The sequence below is a fragment of the Tiliqua scincoides genome, chromosome 4 (genome assembly GCF_035046505.1).
Source record: "Tiliqua scincoides isolate rTilSci1 chromosome 4, rTilSci1.hap2, whole genome shotgun sequence".
In the NCBI taxonomy this organism is placed as follows: domain Eukaryota; kingdom Metazoa; phylum Chordata; class Lepidosauria; order Squamata; family Scincidae; genus Tiliqua; species Tiliqua scincoides.
Genome location: NC_089824.1, coordinates 48,544,572 through 48,570,583, shown reverse-complemented (window position 1 = coordinate 48,570,583; position 26,012 = coordinate 48,544,572). Strand labels below are relative to the sequence as shown.

Genomic DNA, 26,012 nt, shown 5'->3' with positions numbered 1-26,012 from the left:
AAGTTTAATATAAATAACTTATAGCTCTACCAAATTTAGAATGTTCTAAAGCACTTGTTCTCAAACTGGTGAATCACAACTCACCAGCCCGAGAAGCCCTGTCTCTGCCCCCTAAGGGGTGGGTTGGAGAGATAGCAGTGACGCGATTGCCAGGATTCTGCCACCACCGGAGACAGAGGGGTTTTTGTTTTACTGATCTGCATCTGTGCTGCCCTTGAGGAGCCTCGCAGAACAATCTGCAGGGCTCCCTGCACCTCAGAACACTGGAAAAAAATGTGATCACGACCCCCTTCTAGGTTGTAATTATGAAACCAGAAATAGGCTGCGATCATATTTTTTCAGTGTTCTGAGGTGCAAGGTTCACTGCAGAGGGGTCTGCAGGGCTCCTCACATCTGTAGAGGCTGGTACAGACAAAGGTAAGTAAAACTAAAGCTCCTCTGCCCCTGGCAGCAGTGCCATTCTGGCAATTCCATCACCACCACTACCCCATCCCCACAAAGACTTATCACGGTTTTCAAACTCCCAGAGAGTTTGAGAATTGCTGTTCTAAACAATAAAGTGTGTAAATTACAGAAGTGGGCACCATGTTGTAAATAAAGAAAAAAGGGGAGGAAGAGCCCACTAGCTAGCAAAAGGGATTTATAGCTTGGTCATTGTCAAGATGGAAATTTTGGGACTGTTACATTCCTTTCTTCACATTCCTTAGTTATTGCCATGTCCAGAGATGCTAAATCTTGCTCTGCTCATGGGTGTCACTAGACAACTACATCCATCAATGGACATCATGGATTACCATGATAATCTCTCAACTCCCCATAATCTAAGTTAGTAAATAGTGGCTTATATTTTCTAGTAATAACAACCTCCCTCTATAACCAGGATGCCACATTTGAATCATAGATTTCTGCAGAGCACACTTAGAGCTATCATGCTAGAGACTATGTAACAAGTTTGGCAAATGTGACTTTGGGGTCCACCTTCACCACCATCTGGCTTGGTTTGAAGAGCAGAAGCCACTTCAGTACTCTTGAATAAAACCTGCCTGAAGTCCAGAATCTATAGGCTACCATGAATCACCAAAAGAGCAATAATTCAACCAGGCATGCCTTGATTCTCGTCCTCTACGACTCAGCCACGTGACTTAGCATGGTTGAGTACTCTTCTGGCAGACAAATATTCTGAACAAGAAGAAATTAACCCTATTCTGCCTTCTCAAAAATTAAGGGGGGGGGGGGATTGCTTTCACTTCATTCAATATATTACTATGCAGTAGAAAACAGAACTGTGAATATTAATGAAATCTTAAAAAGTTCTTCTTACCTCAACTTCTATAGGAAATAAATAACGGTGTTGCAAATCCAACAAGTTTTCAAAAATAAGAAGACTCTGGATAACAAAAGAATATATTTATATATAACCTGATTGAGCTGCATGTGTTCTGCTGACCAGAAAGTAGCAGGCAGTTCCACTGGTGATCCTGGTCCCAGTAACTCCTCAGGGCCAGGATTGCAGGGTGCTGCCCCCCCCCCCACCATCTGGGGGCCTTCAGAGAGCCGGAGAGGCCGCCTGCCACCTCCCCAACCCTCCAAAGGTCTTCTGAGGCCTCCAGAAGACCAAAAATTGCTACTTCCAGTTTTTGGCTAAAAACTGGAAGTAACTATTTTTAGCCTTCCAGAGGCCTCAGAGGGCATTCAGAGGGCCAGGAAGGCAGTACGCAGCCTCCCCAGCTCTCCGAAGGCCCCCACTTATGCAGGCAGAGGTGGCAGTGGGGGGAAGGAAAGTGGCGCCGCCCTGGGGCATTTGCCCCCTTGCCCCAACTAGCAATGCCACTAGCTGCATAGCTTAGTCAGAGGTAACTCTAGCTATGACTGTTCTGAAATTCCCAGATAATCTTTACTATTAAAAAAATTGAAATCCTGATCTAGACAAATCCTGTTGAATACAAATATGAATTTGTATTAGTGAGTGTATTCTAGACAATCACATATTTGGACTTGCTATACATTTATGCTGACAGTTCTGAATGGTGAGAGACTACTACCAAGATAGTTGCTACTCTTAATAGTAAAATATTTTAGATTGTTCTCCTTATTTCATGTCCTTCTCAACAATTATACTAATGTAACAACTGATATTTCAAGAACTACACATGCACAAATCCAATAAATACACTGCTGCTGGGCTATTCAGCACAGGCCTTCTTTGCTTTTGCCTCGCAACGAATTACTAGCCCCTATTACATCTGTTCAAATCAGGGAGCCACTGGGGACCCTTCATGTCCCAATTTCCCTGATATAAGCACTTTAATGGGTGAAGCTAGTTCAAACAATATGGTACATAAGAACATAAGAACAGCCCCACTGGATCAGGCCATAGGCCCATCTAGTCCAGCTTCCTGTATCTCACAGCGGCCCACCAAATGCCCCAGGGAGCACACCAGATAACAAGACACCTCATCCTGGTGCCCTCCCTTGCATCTGGCATTCTGACATAACCCATTTCTAAAATCAGGAGGTTGCGCATACACATCATGGCTTGTAACCCATAATGGATTTTTCCTCCAGAAACTTGTCCAATCCCCTTTTAAAGGCGTCTAGGCTAGACGCCAGCACCACATCCTGTGGCAAGGAGTTCCACAGACCGACCACACGCTGAGTAAAGAAATATTTTCTTTTGTCTGTCCTAACCCGCCCAACACTCAATTTTAGTGGATGTCCCGTAGCAGCTAATGGTTGGTCAAAGAGTCTGGGATATTTGGTTTTTAGGTCACCTGGCAACTGTCCTAGAGTCTAAAACACAAGAACCAGTACAGTTCTAGTAAAAAGTGACACTGGGGTGAAGTGTCATTAAAAACATACCTTTTCAGGTTTTTCTGTGAAAAGAAAGCCATGGTAGAATTTACTTTCATTGAACACACAGCTAATAACAGCAATTGCACAATTATATGCAGCACAATGATACTGCCTCCTCTTTTCTAGCAGCTGAGTTTCACCAGACATATTTTCTGTAAAGGCATCATAACAGGACCTTGAATCAAAACAGATCAGGAAGTGATACATTTGCAACATGCCACTTCAAGGTTAACTGAAACATTTTATGACAATGGCTTGTAGTAAAACCCCAATAATGAGCTGGTAGTTTATAACAGGTCTACCCGTTGAAACATCAATTGCAAAATACTCAATCTGTGTGGAAACATCTCACCTAAGGATATCTAGTGGGACAAAACAGAATGCACTACAGAGCAGAAAGAAAGAACTTTCTTATTCAGGCTGGATGTTCAAGAATACTTAAATGGGAAGAGTAATAGATTTTTCTCAGTAAGGGTATGATACTAACTCCTTAGGCTGAAACAAGCTTCTGAAAAGAGTTCCAGGAAGCACCCAAACATTTATTATTCACTTTAAAGAAGTTCTTGAACTTCCAGCTAAGAAGAGATCTGTGAACATTATTAAGACAATGTATTGCATTACTGACCTTGGAAATTAAGCTAAACAAAGATACACAGATTTAAAAGACTTGAAGAATTCTTACTTTATTAATGTTTTTGTAAGTTCATTTCCTTCTACACAGGCAGAGCCCTGAAAAGCTTGATTAATCCGAGAGTCTTTTGAATATACATCTTCTTTTGAAAGACGTGAATACATCACTTCTAAGATCTTGAAGTAGCTCATTTTCTTGACAAGTTGCATTTCAAAAACAGGTTCATTTGACTGGAAACAATATATTCAAAACAAAGTTCTCAGTCATTGCCTGGCACGAACGCTGAAGCAATTTCAGACTGAAATATCTTTAAATGTTCCTTCTTTAAAAAGATTTGTGAGTTATCAAAGACCATCATTTACAGAAATCATGGCTCTAATTTTTACCTTTGTAAACCTGGATTTCAGCATATCCATGGCCTCCACAATAATCTTACTTAAAAAAACTTTCAATGTATCCAAAGCACAGTGTTGCAAAAGAAGGAGAAGACACCGATCGACATAGGCTTGACGAGCTGCATTTGAGAGAAGGGTTTCGCTCTGGAACATTTTGTGCACAGTATCCAGCAGCACAACTTGTTTGTCACAGTGACCCCTACAGAAAATGAAAAATTCTTACTTAAAACTCCACTGTGTAATTCCAAATCTCTTAGGGCACAATGCTAACCAACCTTCCAGTACTGGCATAGTTGTGCCAGTGGGGCATGTGCTGCATCTTGCATTTGGGGGGCAGTCATGGAAGCTTCCTCAAGGTAAAGCGATGTTTGTATCCTTACCTCAAAGTTGCATTGCCCTTATGTCAGGGCTGGAAAGTTGGTTAGGACTGAGGCCTTAATCATACATTGTATTAGGTAGTGATTTCACTATCACACAATGATACAAGCAAGTCAGGATTTAGGAGTATACTCCCAAAGAAACTGCTGGGCATTACATACCTAAAAGTAAATATGTTTTACTTTAAAATGCATAACGGAGAAGCTGTTAACTGCCATCCATACCTCGACTGGCATGGAGGCATTCCCCAGATGTAAGGAATACCTTCTTCTACCAGGGAACAGGGGACTCATTAGATATATACACTGAATTTTCAATCATCTAACCCAGGGGTGCCCAAACCCCGGCCCTGGGGCCACTTGTGGCCCTCGAGGACTCCGGCCCTCAGGGAGCCCCTAGTCTCCAATGAGTCTCTGGCCCTCCGGAGACTTGCTAGAGCCCACGCTGGCCTAATGGAACTGCTCTCAGTGTGACAGCCAACTGTTCAACCTCTCACATGAGCTGTGGGAAGAGGGCTCTTTCCACTGCTTGTTGTTTCACATCTGTGAAGGCAGCAAAAGAAAGGTTGGCCTTGCTTTGTGCAAGGCCTTTTATAGGCCTTGAGCTATTGCAAGACCTTCATTCATTCATATAAGTTCCATCTCTTATATATTCATTTATGTAAATTTATTCAAATTTGAAATGTAAATTAATTATTCCCCCCCCCCGGCCCTCAACACAGTGTCAGAGAGATTATGTGGCTCTCCTGCCAAAATGTTTGGACAACCCTGATCTAACCCTACCTTTAATACTTGTCTTCTTGTCCCTTGAGAAGTTATTTATGTTTTGACATTTAAACTGTCAAAATTTACAAGCAATTGATCAGGATTACCTTCTGACCATTCTTTTGAAGCTGATTTCAAACAATTCCTCCATTATATGTTTGTGGTCCCTGCAAAGGATTTCTGTCATCAACTGCAACAACATAGGATTCTGGGATAGTTCTAGTGCATCTAGAAACTAGGAGGAGGAGCAAAAAGAAATTTCACAGTAAGTGAATACCATGTTCCTTCAAGTGTTTTAAATGATTAATTACAAAAAATATATCTTAAGAGCAAAACCACAGAACAATTGTAATTAGGTCAGAAGTTTTAAAAACGTTCAGCTTCCATCTCAAACAATTTGCAAGCACCCCAAGCCAGGAGTGACCAATGGCAAAAGACTGTGTACGCTGCTGCTGCTCCTTCAAGGGAAAAAAACTGGACTGTTTCCAAGAGGCAGCGGTGAACACAGTCTTTTGCTGGTGGTTGCCCCTCGCTCCACCACCTCCCCTCCACCCCAGCTGTTAACGTGAAAATCCCCTTTTCCCTTCCAAGTTGTGTTTTTATATCTAGTTATGTATTTTGGACTCAGTTTGGCTGTACTTGTCGTAAGAGGCGACTAAACAGCCACCGGGTAGATGGGACTCGATAGCCTGGGAAGGCAGCTCATCTGAGAGAAGGAAAACTCTGATCCCAAACCTCCACTGCCTTGTGGCTACACCCAGTTATGGAAAAGGCTTCAGGAGTCAACCTCGAGGCAAAATCTGGAGCCGGAGTCCCTGAGGCAGTTCATGGCTGAACACAGTCACGTTCTGGCAACTCCTGCGACGCCGCTGGAACCAACCGTATTGGCCTCTGCCTTTCCATTGGACCATTTCAGCGACGTGGAGAGGGGGGATTTGCTGCATGGGTAACAGCCTGTCCTCCATACCTACTTTACCCAGGCTTCGCGCACTGGAGAGGACACTCTGTTCCAGAACCACCATTCAGAGCGTGACACCACAGTCTTCCGAGACTGAAGGATGCCAACACATGTATTTTGGACTAAAATGCAGGCCTAAAACTTCTCTTTCAGGCCACAAAAGGAGTCAAATCGTAAGCTCACTCATTTCTCATGTTGTTGGCCACCTCCAGTCTGAAAGACTCATTCTCTGGAGAGACACTGGAAATGTCTTTATTGTTTAAGTCAACCACTGAATATGCAAACACATTAATGGAGGAGGACTTTGGCAGCAAAGTCTATTGTTAACTAAATCACAGCCATTAAGCCACCTCCAGACTCCAAAATCCAGTAGCAACAGGAAGCAAGCTACTCCCCCCCTCCCCCAGAGTCAAGCTTTGCTGATAGCTGAGTTCTGGACCCTTCCACCTTTTCTTTACATACTCCACGTGTACCATTGTGTGTTACTGAGCATGCCACAGCTCTGGGATACTTCCGGTCAGTTTAGATCAACTTCCAGGTCAAAGACAACTCTTATAAGAGAGAACTCAGAGCACGTGCTCTCTCTCTCTGATTGCTCTCCTGCGAGAGTGGTCCTACATGGGACTCTTCCTCCAACTGCCCCCCCCCCTGGACAGGTAAATATATCTGGCGTCTAAACTCCCTCCCCTCTTCCCTATCCCTCCCTTCTCCCCCATCTTTAGTCAGCAACTGGGTTTAGCAGATTAAGGAACCCCTAAATACTTCCCTACACCTTATCCATTCCTGATTCCTTTTCGGATGCACCCAAATACATAGCACATGCATTCACCATTAGCTAGGTACACCAGACAAGTACTAGTAATCTATACTTATCAATTCTCCATGTGTATTATGTTACCTTTGTGTGTTTTTGCAATAAAAATATAATCCTTTGATTGAAAGTTACCTTCCTCCCAGTCTCCTCATTAAACTAGACAAGGGATCTCTTTGCTTAACGCCGTCTTGGTATCCAGCCTATGGTCCCAAAAGTTTCCAAAAGGCTAATATAAATAATTCCCCTAAACAAAGCAGTCTTTTTGGTAACACAGCCCCCTCCTGCTCACCCACACCAAGCCCCCCTTCTCTAATTGGTCTCCAAACATCCCAGATAACCCCCTCCTCCTTCTGCCATTGCTGCTGCTGTGGGAGGAAGTAGGGGGTGGCAGCGGAAATGCTCCACTTGGGTGGCTCTTGGGAATCTCCTGCTGCTGGCTGGGGCATCATCATGATCACTTCCCTGGCACTGCAAAATTGTCATTCCCTAGCAAAAATTAGCACTCAACCAATCAGAGGCTGGAGTCAACAGGAGAGACTTCTCTGCCAATAAAAGAGGCTGGAGACCACTCTGCCAATAGAAGAGGCTGGGCAATGCTGAAGATACTAGGTCGTTACTGGCTGACAAGGGCAACAGAGACACAGCACAGCAAGCCAGTCAGAGCAGCACGCAATTGAAATGTAGATCGTGCAGTCACAACAGGGTGCAGTACAAAAGGGTGCGTGGCCAGACTGCCACCCCCAAGCAGCCTGCTGCCCAGTGCCTTTGCCACACCTGCACCCTGTCTAGCTACACTTGTATGTAACAAAACAAAGGGTGAGATTATAGCTCTTTGCAGCTTGGACTTAATTTGAAATAGATGTGTCAGGAGTTGATGAACAGTGAACAATTATCTCCTATTATTATTATCTCTAATTGTTTGAGATATCTAACCATTCACCCAAATACCTGCTGTAACTGTCTAAATTCAACTTTTGTTTCTCATGAATCACAGTCTTAACATCCCTTCCACATAAAGACACCAAAGGGATATTCATTTATTCACTTTAACATTAACAGTAATACTTGTTTTTTAAAGTCTTTTAATTCATAACTTCACTTACACAAAGGTAGGCTAGAATATGGAAGATTAAGAGCGCCATCCTAAACAGTACTTGCTGGCTTACTGCCAGTGCGCACTGACACAAACGTGCTATAAGGCATGTCCACAACCCTCAGTGCTGGTCCAGCGCCAGTGCTAGCTCAGGGCGAGCTAGAGCTGGTGGACTTCCACCGCTCCGCGGTTGCCTGAACTGCCTGGCAGTGTAGAAGCAGGTGGGGGCATGGGGGAAAGCATTCCAGGGCAGGGGAAGGCAGGATGAGGGCAGGGAGGGGACAGGCTGGGGGACGGAGTGGGGCGGGAGGGAGGTGGACTGGAGGAGCTCCACTCCTCTGCATCCAGAGTCTCTGTGTTGAGCCACAGACCCGACACGGAGGCTCTTGACTGTACAGCAGCCCAAGGGTTGCCCATTGCGGTGCTACTTACCCAACCCAGGGAAAGGGGACAAAAGTTCCCTTCCCCCGAGGAGCTGCCGGCAGCTGCCCTGTTGTGTATAGGATGTTGCGGCACCTGTTTCAGCGTGGCAGCAGTCCCAGCGCAACAGGCAGCTCAAGACTGGGCTGTAAGTCATCTCTGCCCAATGTTGCATATACGCAACACGGATAAAATGTGTACAACTGTGGGCTGGGCAAAAATGGGTTTAAGTGGAGCAATTTCAGTACAGTACCTGACAAAAGAGACAAGGTTGTTTGATTTGAGTGCACAAATTGCATTCTCTAATGCAGAAACAATGTGCTCTTAAACTGGAAACTACCATAAGTGAATGGATTTCACCAAATTATTTCATAAGACACTAGGTTTCACATTTGGAAACCAGTATATTAAAGCCGGTCTCTTCAACTACAACATGCAATGATGATGCATAGTAAAATCTGTGCTTTTTCATAAGCGCAATGCCCCTGACCATATGTAGTCTCTGTGTTTCCATGCAAATAAATTCATAGGTGATCAGCACTCTAAATTAGAATACTAGTCCCCCATAGTCTACACAGTTATGGGAGGTACCACTGTTAATTGATGCGAAGTCTGAAAGTGCCTAAAGTAAAAGGGACCAACACAATAGGGGTTTGAATACATCCATTCTGATTCCATGAGAAGTTCACAAATAGTGTTTTTATTCCTGGAAATACTCATTATTCAGAGTGAGGCACATTTACAGAAACAAAGACATGTAGGAGATGCACATGAAATCTATGTAGTTAATATTCAGTATTCAAACTCTACTTCAAAACAAGGAACAAAGTAAGTTACAGCAAGATCTGACATATATTCAGAAAAAGAAATCCTTTCACTGCAAGGAATTGAAAATAACTTCTGTATCATTTCTGCTCAGGATTTCAGTCATGTGTCAAATAAAAAAAAATTATCCCACTTAGGATTCAAAATAGGTAACTGTCTTTTTTTAAACACTTAGTTACACATGAGTAAAACTAAACATATCTTTTCACTTACTTTTTTAATGCAGTCCACATAATTATTGTATCTTAAAGTTCCTTTAGGAAATTCATCTGATCTCAAAGGAAAATGTAATGCTACAAGTTGATCAAGTGCATTTTTAAGGTCACAAAGTTTTTCTCCATCGAGATTGGTGAAAAATGGAAGAATGATAATTGCTTGACTCTGAAATAAGAATAATTTAGAATGAGATGATATATTTACAAACATTTAAAACCATCACTTCTTTCCTGCCTGGGACAAGTTTTGTGTTGGCATCCTTCAGTCTCGGAAGACTATGGTGTCACGCTCTGAATGGTGGTTCTGGAACAGTGTCCTCTCCAGTGCGCAAAGCCTGGGTAAAGTACGTATGGAGGATAGGCTGTTACCCATGCAGCAAATCCCCCCTCCCCACGTCGCTGAAATGGTCCAATGGAAAGGCAGAGGCCAATACGGTTGGTTCCAGCGGCGTCGCAGGAGTTGCCAGAAACATGGTTGACTGTGTTCAGCCATGAACTGCATCAGGGACTCCGGCTCCGGATTTTGCCTCGAGGTTGACTCCTGAAGCCTTTTCCATAACTGGATGTAGCCACAAGGCAGTGGAGGTTTGGGATCAGAGTTTTCCTTCTCTCAGATGAGCTGCCTTCCCAGGCTGACGAGTCCCATCTACCCGGTGGGACAAGTTAGCCATGATATAATTTACTATGCTAACACCAACCAAGTTTTGGTTACAAAAATGAATTGGAAAATGCCATGCTTAAATCAGGGGTATCATTTCAAACAGCGGGCTGAAGTTAGCACTCATAACACACCTGCTGAGGGCTAGAAGGGACATCATTAAGTAGGAAGTGCCATGATTAAAAAGGTGATGACCACAAATAAGCACTTTGTTCTGACGTAGGAACTCATGAGCTGAAAATGATAGAAGAGGAAACATGCAAATCTTGATCATATTTTCAAGATATGGGAGAGCCCAATTATCATGTGGCTGCCCTTTCAGCAGTGCCACTTCCGTCAAGCTGTATTCCCTCTATTTTTTTTCCCTGCTGTGCAGAGCAGTTAACAACCTGAGCAGTACATAACCACTGCCATCTTAAATTGGTCAATGGCTAGTCTGACTTAACTATAATAGCCACATCCTCTGATCCTCTTTCGACTGGCACTCACCTTCTAATGCTGCCTCCCTCAGTCATCACAGCCTGGCCCTAAGTTCCTGACTTCCTTAGAAGCATCACTTCTATCAGTGATCTGCACACATTGCCTAGTTTCTCTTCAGTAGACAAGAAGAAGAAGATAAGAGAAGAAAGAGATAAGGTGGCCTGCAATGTTGTCTTTCAGCTCCTATTACAACTGAGAGTTCTGCAAGGAATCACTTCGAAGCTCAATCATCACAAGCCAAATTATCCTGCTGGCCAGATGAAGAGCTTCCTCAGGCTTATCAGGCTTGTGGGCTTGTCTGACACCCCTGGCTTAGATGGATATGGACAATTTCTTTCCTGCTGCTAAATATAAGCAAACTATCACTTAAAAGGTGTCTCTATACCCAGTCAGCAGGATTCAGTCAATGGTCACAACTAACTGTGCAATATAATGGTTGTAGTTTTTACTGATATGGAGCCATGCAGTATTCAAATTGCCCTGACTCTTCAATGGAACTCCTATTTCCTGTTAATAAACTAGAAAGCTGAAATTAGGAATGGTTGTACATCAAGAAGTACTAACCACACAGTCACGCAATTCCTTAAATCTTAGATGTTAGATTTAAATAGGGTAGAAACTAATAAGTTTTTTAATTCAAAGAATGTGTACTTGGGCTACATTATTGATAAAAAAATAAAAAGTTGTAGAATAATAAAATGGCAGTATAAATGTTAAAACACAAGTAATAAACAATAAAATTTTACTAAACAGCAACCAGTAAAAAACAAAACAAAAACCAGCAACCACAGAAATAAACAGTGGAAAACAACTAATCCTTGGGATGGAAACACCAAATAAAAAAAGAAACATTTTCAACCCATGCCAGAACACCTCTGGGGAGGAGGCAATTCTTAAATCAAACAGGAAAGAGTTCCATAACTGCAGTGCCACAAGAGAGAAAGCCCTATTCTGGATGTTGCCAGCAAATGTCTGTCAGGAGTGACACACCCAACACATCTTCCTCTATGGATCTAAGGGAGTTGGGCCAGAATGTACTGGAGCAGGCAATCCCATAAGCACTTTTTAAAGTCAGTAATGGCTTGGAACAAAGGTCAAAACCAGGACTTTGAATTGGGCCTGGAAATGAACTGGCAGCGAGTGCAGCCACCAGACACTCCTTCGGAATCACCTTCTTCACAGCAACACTCCCATGCTGTGGGTTCAGCAAGGAAAATACCTACCTCCCCAGAGAAGCAAGTCTTTGGCATGGGGTTTCCACACTTGCCAGCAAGAAATGACACATAAGAAGTTGGAGGAGAACAAGAAAAATCAAAAGTAACTAGCCGTGGGCTGCAAGCCCAAGCAGCCTATATTCTGTCCTTCTGCAAGGTAGGGCAAAACTGGAAAAACGGTCCATGGAGGAGAAGCTGTTAACAGTCAACCCTACCTCGGAACTAGCGCAAGGGGCTTTTCCAGTGTGTTACAAATGCCCTTCCTCTGCCAGGGAAATGGAACATCACTGCCTTGACATTAAAGGTGCAAAGAAGCATTCTGCAGCTGCTGACAAGTTCTTACAATCTCTCTTCCCTTTCAGGTGACACAGTGGAAAGGGAAGATGCTACTGCTCTAAATACAACATTATATGCAATCAGTTGTTTGCTAATACTGGAATTATTAACATACACAAACACTAACGTACCTTGAGATTTAGACTTAAGTTCTGGTCAGTAAGTAGACTTGTGTATGTATTAAAAACCATGGAAAATGCCTCATGATGGGTATTAGATGACACAGAAGAGTCAATCTGGGGAAAGCAAAGAAATTAGATTAATATTTCATATAGAATATAATAAGTTTCACTGCTAATCTCAAATATGTTTCAGTAGATACCACATTTGTATGTAGGGATATTTAGATTAATGATATCTAAATTATTAATAATACTAAAATGAAATGTGTGCAGATCAGTGAGACCCAAATTTCACAAAGGAATTTTCAAAATAACACGAAGCTCTTTCATGTTATTTTGTTCAGGAAGCACAAAATGCAGGTGAGAAGCTGTGCAACAGCCTCCATAGCAATCCATTAGGGGGATAGGTGCTGCAATAGAAACCTAAAACTCTAATGCCAGGAGGTCACATCCCAGAGGTTTGAGGAAACTGAAAGGGTCAGGTTAACCAGCATGCTACAGACATAAGGTTCCAGATGATGAACCTGAATATCCCCAAGGAGTTGACTTTATTGATCACTTCCAGTTTCCTCAATGCACCCAAGATGCTCACACTGTACTCTGAACAGCAGCCAGGGACAAATTTGGATCTCCATATACTCTTGACATGAACAAACATTATGCCTGGAGTGGCTTTGGCCCAGACTAAGGGCGTAACAGCCACCTACTGATCTAGTGAGAGATGGAGAAGGTCTCCCATTGCTGTGCAATGATGAGCAGCACATGGGGGAGGAGTAGAGGAAATCAGCATGCAATCCTAACCAACTTTCCAGCAGCGAGGTAAGGGCAATGCAGCTCTGATGTAGGGGAATAAACATTCACTTACTTTGAAGAGGCCTCCATGACTGCCACCCAACTGCAGGATGCAGTGCATGCCCCATTGGTATAGCTATGCCAATGCTCGAAAGTTGGTTAGGATTTGGGCCTCAGATATATACAGTTCCCAGAGACTGGATGTGAGTGCCAGCATAACCAGAGTTTGGGATTATTAATGTACATGGAAACAATTATATTGTATCCTCTGTACATAGGCACATTTTTCAAACATAGTTGCCAATCTAATTTCTCAGATAAAAACAAAACGACAATATCTGAAGGCTACAAAGACAATACAATTGATTTGGAGCTTATTCAGACATTATTCTCTCTGAAGAATTATGTAGGGTAGACCTTGGGCTCTCTCACTAGCATCACAACCACCAGATATAGCTAATACAACTTCATTAAATTTACCTGCAGAACTTTAGCCAGTAATGTCAAGACAGCCATTTTGCTCTCTGAAGAGGAATCTGTGGTCCACCAGCTATCAAGATATGCCCAGTTTTTCAGTATAGCAGTCACTAGTTTCACTCCTCGTTGCTTGCGAACAGTGCGATCTCTAAAGCTTTGATCCAGCATACCATTCAAAATAGTACCAACCTAAAATGCAAGTTCAATCATTTTAGTTTATGAGTGGCTGTAAATTCTCTTTATGATCAGGTCTGTTATTGAGAAATGAAACATGCCACAGCTTTCACAAAGAATGTAAATTCTTAAGAGTTCATTTAAATGGTACCCTAGTATTTAAACCAAAGTTTGTAATATAGAAAAATATATTTTATCAGTTCAGTCGACTGATAACTCATCAATTCATTCCACAGTAAGAGAACTTGCTTGATCCCATAGGAAGAGAAAAGGAGAAAAAAAATCCAAACTATATCTCAACTTATACCTCATTACAACAGGAAACAGAAAACAAATGATTGCAACAGAAGGATAACTAAACACATAGCAGGCATTTATGTTACACTTGTAACCAGAGTAAACCTGAGAGATAATACATTTGAAAGTTGACTGTGTTAAAGAAAGAGTCCATTACCACAGTGGTTCCCAATCTGGGGTACTTGTACTCCCAGGTGTACTTGCCAGGACCTTTAGGGGTACTTGAAAAAGAATTGAATAATGGTGAAACAAGGCAGGTCTGTATTAGAATGCCTTGTAGGGCTGGCAAGGCAGGAAGGAAGGCAGTTAGCTGACTGCGAGAGCCCCAGCAACTGCTAGTTTCTGGTCATCATATCATGTATTATCAGATATGGATTAATAGTTGAAAACATATAAATTTGAAATAACAGCAACAATTTAATTACAAACATTTTGCTAATATGAGGGGTACAGTTTACAAAAATGGGCTGCCAAGGGGTAAGGAAGTGAAAAAATGTTGGGAACCACTGCATTACCATCTGGGAACTGTCATACGTTGATTTCATAAGCTGAAGTACTGCTACATCCAGGTTTTCCAGCAACTCCCTGTTAATAGTTTCTGAGAACAAGTTGTAGAAATATTCTCCATGAGAAAAGTTGATAAGGTTTCTTTGGGATGCTCCAGATAAAGGCACAAATAATTCCAATGTGTTTAACAAGAGACTCACCAGCTCTGTACACTATAGGAATGGATACAAAAGAATTAACTTCATGTATTTCAATATCATGAACATACTTTTCATATAAAAAATACCTTTTCCTATCATTAAGCACTGAAACACTGAGGTCTCTTGTGGTGTAAGTACTTATAAGAAAAGGGATGTTGCTACTGACTCTGAATGCACATTCTTCAAGTGGACAGAGAACATTATTGGATGGGTTAGCTCCCTTTCCACACACAGAGACAGGGCTATACAAATTAGGGCTACTTTTTCTAGGCCCTACTCAGTTACTGTATTGAAAAATACCCTACTCAGAGGATGGCTATACAAAGAATAAAGGACTAGCAAACACTGAGTAATTTGGATATCAAACAAGAGAACAAAAAAAATTGAACAAGGAAGGTTATCTTTAGGAGGTGAATTATCACTGATTAACCCAAAAGCTGGCACTGCACTATCCTCAGGTCCTGGGGAAGTTGAAGGAGAAGTGGATCAGAATGTCATCATCCCTGAGAAAAATGCTCCTTTCTCCTTCAGTGGAGGATGACATACTTGGATGGAACAGGAAACAGAAGTGCCCTACCCATGTTGTTCAGGACCTGATGTTGTACCCATCTTTCAAAGACCACAGGTGTATAGACAGATTTTTATCAAGGCAAACAAATGTGGATACAGATGCACAGGTGCAAGCTCTAGAGAGGACTGCTTTTTTCCAGTGGAGATGGTTAGGATTAGGTTAATGAGAGCTTCTGACTTTCAGTGGAACAGGACAAAGGACAAAATACTGAATACATGAGTAGAATGACCTCAACCTACTGAAAAAATACAGAGCTCATTCCTAACTGAAAGGATTTCTTGCTCAAATACCATTCTTGCATAACTAAAATAAAACAGAATTAAACCCTGCATTGTGAGGAAAATCAACTCACAAACTCAGCTCAAAATGAGGCCCTATGAGGGAATAAAGATAGTGTGCAGGTTTCGGGTAGGGTATCTATTTACAAATCATAAGGAGTTTGACTTCCCTTAAGAATTGTTTCATGTGGGAATGATTAGAAATGTAAGACCATCTGATTGAACAGAAGACAAGTTATCTCTATTCTCTTCATTTGGAGTGAAACTCATTCCTGGGGATGGGAGTTAATCCCTGTAGGCTCTCTTCAGGATGTAACCTTAGCTCAGTTAATGAGATGCTAGTACTAGGAACTTCCTGGACCATGCACCACTTCTCCATCTGATTCTTGGGAATAATGAGATCTGTTATCCCCTAAACCAGAGGAAAACTGCTTCTTAGGCTATAGCACTTGGCACTCTGGCATTTTTTTCTCAGTTCTCTAGCATGGTGGACATGATTGTGAGGAATTTGTGTTTTCTGAGCTGAACTTGGAGGAGCTGTAACTAACATTTTTTTCTTTGTTTATTCCTTCTTTTAAAAAAAATCTTGCTCCAAACACTTGATGACCACAAGCCTAATCAATTGTAGAAAAGTGGCTTGAGACACATTCTGGAACTTGATTGGTAAAAATAGGGCTTATCACTACCTCTGATACATTTCATGTATATTGGTGTCTCCTCTTAAAACCCTTCTCAGGGAAGCCATGCTCTGTGTTCGCCAGGAAGGGGAAGAGATTTAGAATAATACAGTCTCTCATTTCTCAGGCCTTTGTAGATACACCAAGCTTGATTTAGGCCTGATAGAAAATGCATTGGGGGTACGTTCTTTTTTTATAGAAAACAGAATCACTATAATCAGAGGGGTCTATTTGTAGGCTTTGCAGGAGTAGTTCAATCTTATCTGAGCTGTGGCTAGCAGCCACTCAGTCTGCAGGAATTGCTTGTAATCTAGCTTTTCTACACCTTTATTCCTGTTGTTAGACTTTTCCTTTTAAATTTTTCTTCTATGCTGAATCAAGACTGGGGTGTGAAAAAGAGAAAAGGAAAAGACTCCAAAGTATTGCAAGGAAGAACACCAAGACCTGGAAACTAGGTGGGACATGAATAGGATTTCTGCCTTCATGAGTGAAAAGATGGCACTAACCCATCTAAGGAGTCAATATGTTCATTATTAAGTTTGACTAAAAAACACTATCCGCTGTGGGGAAAACATATGTAAAACGCTACCTAAAGTCTCCTAACTTTCACAGTTATTCTTGACAGAGGAAGTGATTTAATTTTCTCTTCTGTTAAAGAGCATTGTGACTCTCCTACCTGGACACCAAAAGCAAAAGCTAGTTGCAGCAATCCTTCAGCTAGTCGCTTAGTGCTGGCATCCAACAATGGAAGAGACTTCCTTTCATCTCCTGGTGCAATACCTTTGTATACAACTAGAACAAGTGTGGAACCAGTCTTACACCTCAGATCTGAACCCTTGAGGAAAAGAAAAGTAGTAAAAGTTATACTGAACAAATGTTTACCATTATCAGGAAGGCAGATTAAAATTGAAATAATAAGAAGCTCTTTCTTTTGTCCCTTGATTATAGGTCCCTTAGAAATTTTCCTTGAATTGAAGCATCCACATGAATAGCCCAGAAAAAAAAAAATTCCCCCACTCTGACACGACCAAATTCCAGTTTTAATATCATGGTTTTTGTTGCCAGAGGTACCTGAACATGGACAAAATCAGATTTACACTGACTCAACAAAAAGTAGTTGTGGAAAATGTTTCTTCATTTTTAATTTTCTCTCTTTCAGAGGAGATGTCCTTCTTCAGTCTTCCAGTCAAGCAGCAGTTTGGTGATGGAACAACGTACAATATCTTACACTGGATCTTGTTATGCTGATATCAGTGTTTTAGGTACTGCAACTGCTCCAGCTCACAACATTTTGCAACTTCCTTTTACTCTGCAAATTATTAAATACATAAGACAAGCTCTATTTTTACCTGAGAACGCAAGGTGCTATGAAGCAGCCCAGCCTTGTGGAGTTGTTTGCATGCAGATAGAATGGCAGCAAGTTTAACATGATCCAATCGGGCATTAGGATTGAACAATTCAACATTGCAAAGTTCTTCAATGCTGAAAAAGCAAAGTAGAACAAAATATCAACCATGGGATCAGGGCATTAACATCACGTGAAAATATTATTTGCATCATTTTCTGTCCACTTACACTAGAATATTGTGCTTGGGGCATTTTACCTTTTTGATGTTATTATTTTCTTTATGCTGATCTCTAAAGATTCTTTATAAGGAGATTTCATCAAAGCATTTATAAGTCTCACACAGATATCCGGGAGCTTTAGCATGACTTGCACATCAGCTATATTAAAACCTATGGTTTGGGCGTCACATACTGTTTTCACAAGGAGGTTTATCAAATTCTCATTAAGCAACTGTCTCTCAAGAAGCTGAAAATGAGAAGATTAAAACACACTCAGTTTCAATTTCAAAATCTAACAATGTTCAAGTGTCTTAAGACCTTCTTCTATGTATCCCCTTTTAAGAGCAAAATACAATTTGCATAAAGATATACAAATGTTGTTTATGAACTCTAGCAATGAGACATCAGTTCTATTTTAGTTAAAAGTGATTGAACATCAACTTCAGTGTAACAAAAAAATGTATGTATCATTTAATGTACTGCAAAGGTAATCTACTCTTCTTAGTTAGAACGTAATATAACAAAACAGGATCTCCAACTCATTTACCAGCAGTCACAGAGAAGTCATACAGACCATATTTAATGGTGCTCCAAAATGACAACTTGAGATCCAAAGAGCTACTTGGAGTAAAAAAAGAAGAAAAAAGGCTTACACAAGTAATGTGTATATTTTTTTCCCTTGGACACCTCTTCCCCCTAGCCACATACATAATTCCCCCCCCCCCCCAAAAAAAAATCAGGAAACTTCTCAGTCTGTAAAGATAAGGGCTGCTTTTCTGACTTCCAGAAGTTCCATTGTGTGGGAACAATCATAATAGTATGATTGGTTCTATGATCCAGAATCCAAACCTACCTTCCAGAAATCCTGGTGGTGGGTCTCCAAAATCATGCTGACAAAAACCATAACACGTACTATAATTGTACATTTTCTGTAACTGTATTCTTCTCTCTCTTGTGGACTAAACATGTTGCCTTTTGTTCCAGCACTAAAACACTGTTCTGCACCAGACACATCGTCCAAGCTAATTTTTTCAAGGAAGAACTCCAATGATGTCAGGAATGAAGACCCTATATTTGTAGCTTGAAAGAATTGTGCTAGTATTAAAACAGTAATCTCAGAATATGAAATACAATCATCAGTCAGGACTTTTGTGTAAAACGAATAAATAGTACAACCACCAGACTCTATGCTTCCAGCATTCTAGAAGTATTTCTCATTCAATTTTTCTCTAAAACAATAGGTACCAAAGCCTCACGTTCTGTATTTATTATCCAGCACTTCCAAAAGAATGTGCATGCATGATTTTTAAACATTACTCCTTCCCTCTTTGGCTCTTCAAACCCCATGAAGAACTGCTCCTGAAGAGAATGGGACATTCAGTTTTTGTTTGGGACAGAATCCAGAATGATATAGCTTTATAGATCCTTGGAGTTGGGGGGGGGGAGAGAAGGACATACTCAGTCCCATTTACATCCTTACAACAAAGAAAATAAAAAGATGTCAGATTTATTTTCTCCTAAAGAGACAGAACGTCATTTCAAAACCAAGCGAATACCTACCTAGGACTTCATGTGGTCTGATCATTCCCTGCTCAATAAAAGTATTGTAGCAATCCAAAGCAGCCAGAAGCATATCCATCCACTGCACAACAGCTTGTAAACTAAAAGTTCCTTGCAGGTCATGAAGTGTTGGATGGGACAAAATTCCAGACACCTCTTCACCTTCACTGCCACCGCCTTCAAATTTCTTTATGAGAAAATAAATTCCTTGTTTCTGAAGAACATCACTCAACCAGGAAGAGGGGGTTTTACTTCCTGATGGAGAAAAATAAGAAAATGTTCTCTGGTTAAATATATAGCTGACATCAAAGTTGGTATCTAGTGAATGCCACCAAAATGTTTTCTCCTATAAACACGGGATCAATGAAAACCCACTCTATTTTGTTAGACTGATGGTTGATTCTCTCTCTCTCTCTCACACACACACACACACACACACACACACACACACACACACACACACAAATGACTCAAGACACTGTGCCCTAAGAATCTCATCTCATAGCCAGTCAAGAAATTTTGTGCCTAGAAATTTACTTTCCTTGGCAGGTTAAGACCAATTCACAGAATGGTGGAAGAAAGCCTGAATGGAAATCTTAGAGTACTGTACTTCTGTCTAACAAAATCCCAGGTTGTAATCCAACATATGTGGCTTAAACCTCTCCATGGATTTCAAGCAACACAATGGCATTCAGAATTGCAACCATAGTATTTAACAAGGAAGCCACATATTGTACTTTACACCAACAAAAAAGAGGTTGGTGTGAATTCAGGTGGAGAACAGTGGCTTTCTGAAATCCTCTTGGTGAACTTTTGGCAGAAGAATGAGATTTGGATTGGGGACTTCCTAATTTACAGCACAATATTTATCCACAATATACAAACCTGGCAATAAAGGAACAAATTCAAAGAAAAGTTCCATGACCTTATGCCGACATTCAGTTTGGGGTCGTCCACATTGTGTAAAAAGCCACATGACAACATCCACTAAGCATACTGATTTAGCAGGTGGAAATCCCCTATACGGAGATAACAACAAAACATTGGTTAAAAATATAAATTGAAGCAATAGGAGCAACATTACTTAAATAAAACCCTGTTTATAAAAAGAGAATTGAATCATTTATAAAAAAGAGAGCTGAAAAAGACAGTTATTGTTATTATTAATGATAATAACTATTTATATATCGCTTTTCAACAAAAAGTTCACAAAGCGGTTTACAGATAAAAATAAAAAATCAGTTGAAGTTTTTTACTCTGCTTTTTTGTTTACAGAACATAAACAACTGAATGCCTAGTGAATGAACTACTTTACGACATTTTCTGTTTAGAGATTGGTTCTGGTTTGATGCAACCAAGAAACCTACTTACAACTTAAGGTCCAGTTAACTGAAAAAACCTCTCTGATTCAAGAAAGTAGTCTTGCTGGTACATGAACAAAATATAGATAAGCATTATTCTATGCCTTGAACTATAATTTTCCTAGTGCTGGAAATATCCCATTTCTTTTCATCTCCTCTGAATACAAAACAAAATTGTGGCTAAACCCTTTACTTCATATTTGCTTCCATTCCATAATGCCTCAACAAGATGTTGAAAAAATTATTTTCCAGTTGCTTCCATTCCATACTGCCTCAATAAGATGTTGAAAAAATTATTTTCCAGTGTTTTCCTATCTTTGATACCTATGAAGGTCCTGCATTGTACATGCCTAGGTTTTATCTATAAAAGGCTCGATGAAAGATTGTCTAGGAGAAAAACAGTTATTTTTGGCCCAATTCTATCCTCCCCTCCCCTCCCCCCCATGATGGTGCAGCTGCACCAACAAGACATGCACTGTATCCAATGGGTAGCTGAGGAGCAGGATGGCTTCAGGAGGGGAAAGGAATTTATCCCCTTTCCCCTCTAGAAGTCTCCCATCCCACCATGGGTCTCCTCAGACCTGCACCAGCTCTTTAGCTGGCGCAAGTTTGAAGATAGAAGGGAGCTGGGGAGGCTGCGAAAATGGAGGATGGGATACAGTCTGCATCATCAGTATCAGATCCAACCCCTCCCCCACAGCCTCACTTCCCCCATTCCTTACCTTCTTCACCTTGTTTCACCTCCTGTTCCCATTCCATCCCCACCCACCTCCTGCATTGGCTTACCTGCTCTGGCAAATGGTCAGTGATGGGATGGTGCACATGAGAAGGCTCTGGCCTTCCCACCACCACTCCAGCAGCCTATGCTCCCGAAACGCACTTTTTCGCAGTTAGTGCTGATGGAACACTAGTTAGGATTGGGCTGTTTTCTAGCTCACCACTTCCAAAAAAAGGAGAAATGTTCTCTCTCACTAGCAAAGATATTTGCTTCCCAATTTAAATAATTTCACTTTCAAAAGTCCAATTGACAGCAACATTCCTACAAATTGGTCAGATAGGGCACAGACCTTTGAACCAACATCCACCTAGCTCATTATGATGGTAGTGGTGCCATTCATCCAAGAGACCTGAACTGCCACTAACTTTGCCACCAGTCTTATTGGTCTATGGGGCAGGTAGGAAAAGGGGCAACAATGTAGGTTGCCTTGCAGATTCTTTTTTTCCGATGCCTTCTTCCCCTAAGTGAGCTTTCTCCAAAAGACCCCTGTGGTGATGCAGGAACATTTATGAAAGAGCCCATTAGTCAGCAGGGGGAGGACAAGTTGCTGCCAAAGGACTCAGCAGCAGCAGCAGCAACTCCCCTTCACACCTTTGGTGAGGTGGGGGGGGAGAACCTGCTACTGCCAGCTGCCCACCACATGGGGGGGTAGAAGTGGAGGCCCAATAGAGGACTTTGCCTTAGAGGTAAGCACAAGCAACCCTGCTAGTTCAGCTGTGAAGTATAATATATTCCATATTTTATAAAACACTGAAAGACTTGCAGCCCAATTTTGTGCACATCCAGAATAAAATTCCACTGATTTTACTGGTGCTCACTCGCAAAAACAAAAGCACAAGAATGCAGTCTTTGTCTGAGAATGTTTTCAGAGTCATATATGACAAAGCACACAAGGTGACACACAAGGGTGATGGGATTTTTTTCTCCCACTAAATGCGTGTGTGACAGAATCTGGAAGAGACTACTAACCGAGGTATTCGCCGATTGCTTTCTTTGTTCAGACTAGATGCTTTGTGCTTAATTATACGCTTCAGGTGATCAACAGCATCACAGCATTGCTGGGTTGTACCTGTTTTCAAATTGAAGAGCTCAATATAATCACTGGTTCCAAATAAATTTCTAAAAGTTTATGGCAGTTTCCAATCCTACACACAGTACTGGAAATGTAAGTGATAAAATATGAAGCTTACATTCACAAATGGATGCTTATAATGAGGGCATCATAAGAAAATAGTTAATGAAAAATGAGAAACAAATCCCCCCCACGCTAAAAAGCTACCCTAAGCTTTTTAAATAAAATGTTCTTCTTATATGTCTGCTTATTTCTCAGTAAGTTTCTACAGTGCAATTTGATTTTAATTTAAATGCAGACATTTGAAAGGTTCCTGCATCTGAAATATTTTAACAGGGAACTCCAAATATATTGAGGTCTACATTCCATTTGATCCTGAAGCACAAAGCATAAGCTTTATCTGACTCTGACAAACACTCAAATGAAGCATTAGTTAAATACACACCTAAAGATTTCTCATCTCCATGAGTCAAGGCCAGACTTTCCAAGAACACAACCAGTACTTCAAAGACAAACTGGTCCACCAAAGCATTCTCTTCCCTAGGAAACAAAGAGGAAAAAATTAAATAAAGAATTGGAGAACTTAAGGTAGGAGCCACAGGGCCCAATACTAACAAGGACCTGCACCGGTAGAGCACACATTCTGCAGGTGTGTGCTGTCGCAAAAGTGCCTTAAAATGCTCTGCAACAGCACAAGCCCCAGGCATGCCTGCAGTTGTTAGAAGGCCTGCCAGAATAGGTAAGTTCAGCACAGGGGAGAGGGCAGTGGAATGGGGTGGTGACAGGGGTGGGTGGCTAGGTGGATTGGACCTGTGGGGTCTGGCACTGTCGTATCCAAACCTTCTTCTCAGACCTGATCAACCTGCACAGATTGACAGGGACCTGCACCAGCAGTATCACTGCTGCGGGTCTGAGTTGACCCACTGTGGCTGATAGCTCAAATGCTTACAATAAATGATCCCTGTGGTGGTGCATTGCCTATAAACCATTGCAGGGCCATGGTGAGAACTTTGCAATTCCTGCCTATGGGGCATTGGGTAGGCCAGCGCAAGCAATATATAAAGTATTCTTAGTAACAGTAATAATAACATGGATGCATATGCAAGTTACTAAACAGATCTTAATGTCTTGTAAGAAATCCTCTGTCATTTCTTCCAAATACAAAACCATCTCTTCCAAATATAGTCAGTTCTCGTTATCTGCTAGAGTTAAGTTCCTAGAAAACCTAATGGATACCGAAATAGCAGATACCAAATCATCACTGAGCCTACGAAGAAAATGGGCTTAGGTTCCAAGGGACCCTCTTTACCCAAGGGACCCTCTATGAACTTTATGTACCTAAATCTTACTTTGAAGTCTAAGGGGCTGGATGATAACAAGCATTCATCATATCTCCAGCATCTCATGCTTCCTCCTCCGAGCTGACTCACTGAAAGTTGCTGGCCCAACACAGAGGCCTCAAAGTTCAGCAATGGGGAAGGGGTTTCTTCACCCTTCCTCCTCCTCCACTTTTCTCTTGGCTCCTTCCCTGAGCTTGCCCCAGCCTTAATATTCACTGATAACAAGAACCAAGTCGAAGATAACAAGAGGTAGGTGACAATTCTGCCCCTTGCGGATAAGTGAATTTGCAGATAACTAATTCACATATAGAGAACTGACAGTACCAATTCCTGTTCCTTTTAATTTATATCATCCACGTTATAGCACACTGGTTGCAGGGGATTCACACTGAAAAAGCTCCATAACAAATAGTTTGGTTCAGTACATAGCACACGGGAAGATCTTGAAATTAACAAGCTGGAAATCTTTCCACTGTTTCTAAGAAAACAAATATTTCAACATATCCACCCCACACAATCTCTTGCATCCAGCTGTGGCAATTTTTTGGCCCCAATATGAGAGAGAGAACTTCAAGGTCTGAAATTGGAGAATATTAACTCATAGAGAGTTGTTAAAAGCAACTGTAAGTTGATTCTACTGTTTAAAAAAAATTAAAAACAGCATAAGATTTAAGACAAAATGCACACTCCTCTAAATATCTATGTCTTGTATTATTTTTATCTAGCTTATCACTAACCTAAATTCTCTGTAGACGTTGTTAAAAGCAAGTGCAGCTCCTAGCCGCTTGAAAGCATTGGGATGGAGAGCAAGGCTATAGAGTCTTTTGAACAGAGACTTGGTATTCACAGGACTTTTCTCTTGCTGCTGTGGCGTAGTCTGCTTAATGGACCATTTCAAAAATTCTCGGACACACTGACCACAGAAGTCTCTCAAAGTGCTGTCCACAGGATCCACTATCCCATCCTGAAGTAAACAGAGAACAGATTTGGTTCAGTACAACAATCTAATATGATGGAGTTAACTCATTTCTGCTCAGCCCACAGGTGTACACATTTGATCCCTGCTGTTTATATGCAATGCTGGGCAGAAATGGCTTAATTTGCTCTAAACCCAGTGCCAGGAACTGTATTATTCATTCACTGGCTAAGGAGAAATGAAGAAAGATTTGATAAAGAAAAACAAATGTAACTTTTCAAGCTTTATATCCTAAATTTGTATATTTAAACATTGACCAGTCTACCAGCATGGTCTGTGGTTTAAGTCATTGCCCAAAATTTCAATCATAATCTGTTGAAAAACAGCCGAGAGTAGAAACCTATACAGGTCCAACCTTGTTATACACAGATTTGACTCAACAGGAATGGCCACCGCAAATAAAAAGAAATGTTCTGATCCCTGGAGAAGGGGAAAAATTCACCCCTTTAAAATGCTTTTCTTACTGTTGTAGAGATTTTTATCTCAACATGATGAGAAGGGCCCTTTAAATTAAAGGAAAACACTACTTTACAGTAGTTAGAGGGCAGCTAGCTGACAATCCATCAATCATTCTCCCTCCAAGGGACCCCTCCCTTCCCCCTGAGCATGTGAAAGAAAGATAATCCTTTCTAAGTGCCTGGAGAGAGACTGATTGTTGGATTGTCCTCTTGGATGACTCTATCTTAACATCACAAAGGTCAGCAAGGCTGTTTTTAAATCACCTGAGCAAAAGGACTTTGTTTTTTAAATGGATTTGCTATAGTGCATGAGACTCAACCTGTATAGTGTTTTTGTGTGTGTGTTTTTTTTAAGGAAACAATGCAGCACTGGTGCCAGATAGCTGTGGACTCCAAGGCAAAGCCCTACACTGGAGATCCCATGCTATCTCCTATTAATTCCATAACACACTGTTATCTAACCACTGCCACCAGATCTGAGGGTTCAGGGGTTGATCTGAGTAGGTGGGCCACAGTCAGTGCCTGACCAAGCCAACATGGCACCATCCAAGGATCTATATTTGTGAATACTCACAATGAAAGACAGATATTTTTTAAAAATTAGCAAGAATCTTGCTGGTTTTATATAATATTCTGGAGATGGTCGAAAATGAAACAGAGATTCAGAGTCTGATAGCGAACTGAATCAAAAGTGAATATTAAGACAAATATATGTGTCTTCTTTGATACAAAATTTATCTGAAGGGGGAAGGAGACTAAGAGTTTTTCAGAT

General features: G+C 41.2%; 1 protein-coding gene across 1 annotated transcript in view; it reads right to left on the bottom strand.

Moving 5' to 3' along the window:
* Window positions 1-26,012, bottom strand: part of PRKDC (protein kinase, DNA-activated, catalytic subunit) — a 121,630-nt gene that overhangs the window by 56,087 nt on the left and 39,531 nt on the right. The window contains exons 27-44 of the mRNA XM_066624419.1: window positions 24,544-24,770; window positions 22,912-23,006; window positions 22,364-22,463; window positions 20,141-20,274; window positions 19,256-19,510; window positions 18,549-18,775; window positions 17,734-17,942; window positions 17,479-17,611; window positions 16,806-16,964; window positions 14,412-14,615; window positions 13,429-13,614; window positions 12,166-12,270; window positions 9,345-9,512; window positions 5,129-5,256; window positions 3,871-4,078; window positions 3,536-3,714; window positions 2,860-3,028; window positions 1,322-1,387 (exon numbers count right to left, since the gene is read on the bottom strand). Coding sequence (XP_066480516.1) covers window positions 1,322-1,387; window positions 2,860-3,028; window positions 3,536-3,714; window positions 3,871-4,078; window positions 5,129-5,256; window positions 9,345-9,512; window positions 12,166-12,270; window positions 13,429-13,614; window positions 14,412-14,615; window positions 16,806-16,964; window positions 17,479-17,611; window positions 17,734-17,942; window positions 18,549-18,775; window positions 19,256-19,510; window positions 20,141-20,274; window positions 22,364-22,463; window positions 22,912-23,006; window positions 24,544-24,770 — 2,952 coding nt within the window. The remainder of the gene's footprint in view (window positions 1-1,321; window positions 1,388-2,859; window positions 3,029-3,535; window positions 3,715-3,870; window positions 4,079-5,128; window positions 5,257-9,344; window positions 9,513-12,165; window positions 12,271-13,428; window positions 13,615-14,411; window positions 14,616-16,805; window positions 16,965-17,478; window positions 17,612-17,733; window positions 17,943-18,548; window positions 18,776-19,255; window positions 19,511-20,140; window positions 20,275-22,363; window positions 22,464-22,911; window positions 23,007-24,543; window positions 24,771-26,012) is intronic.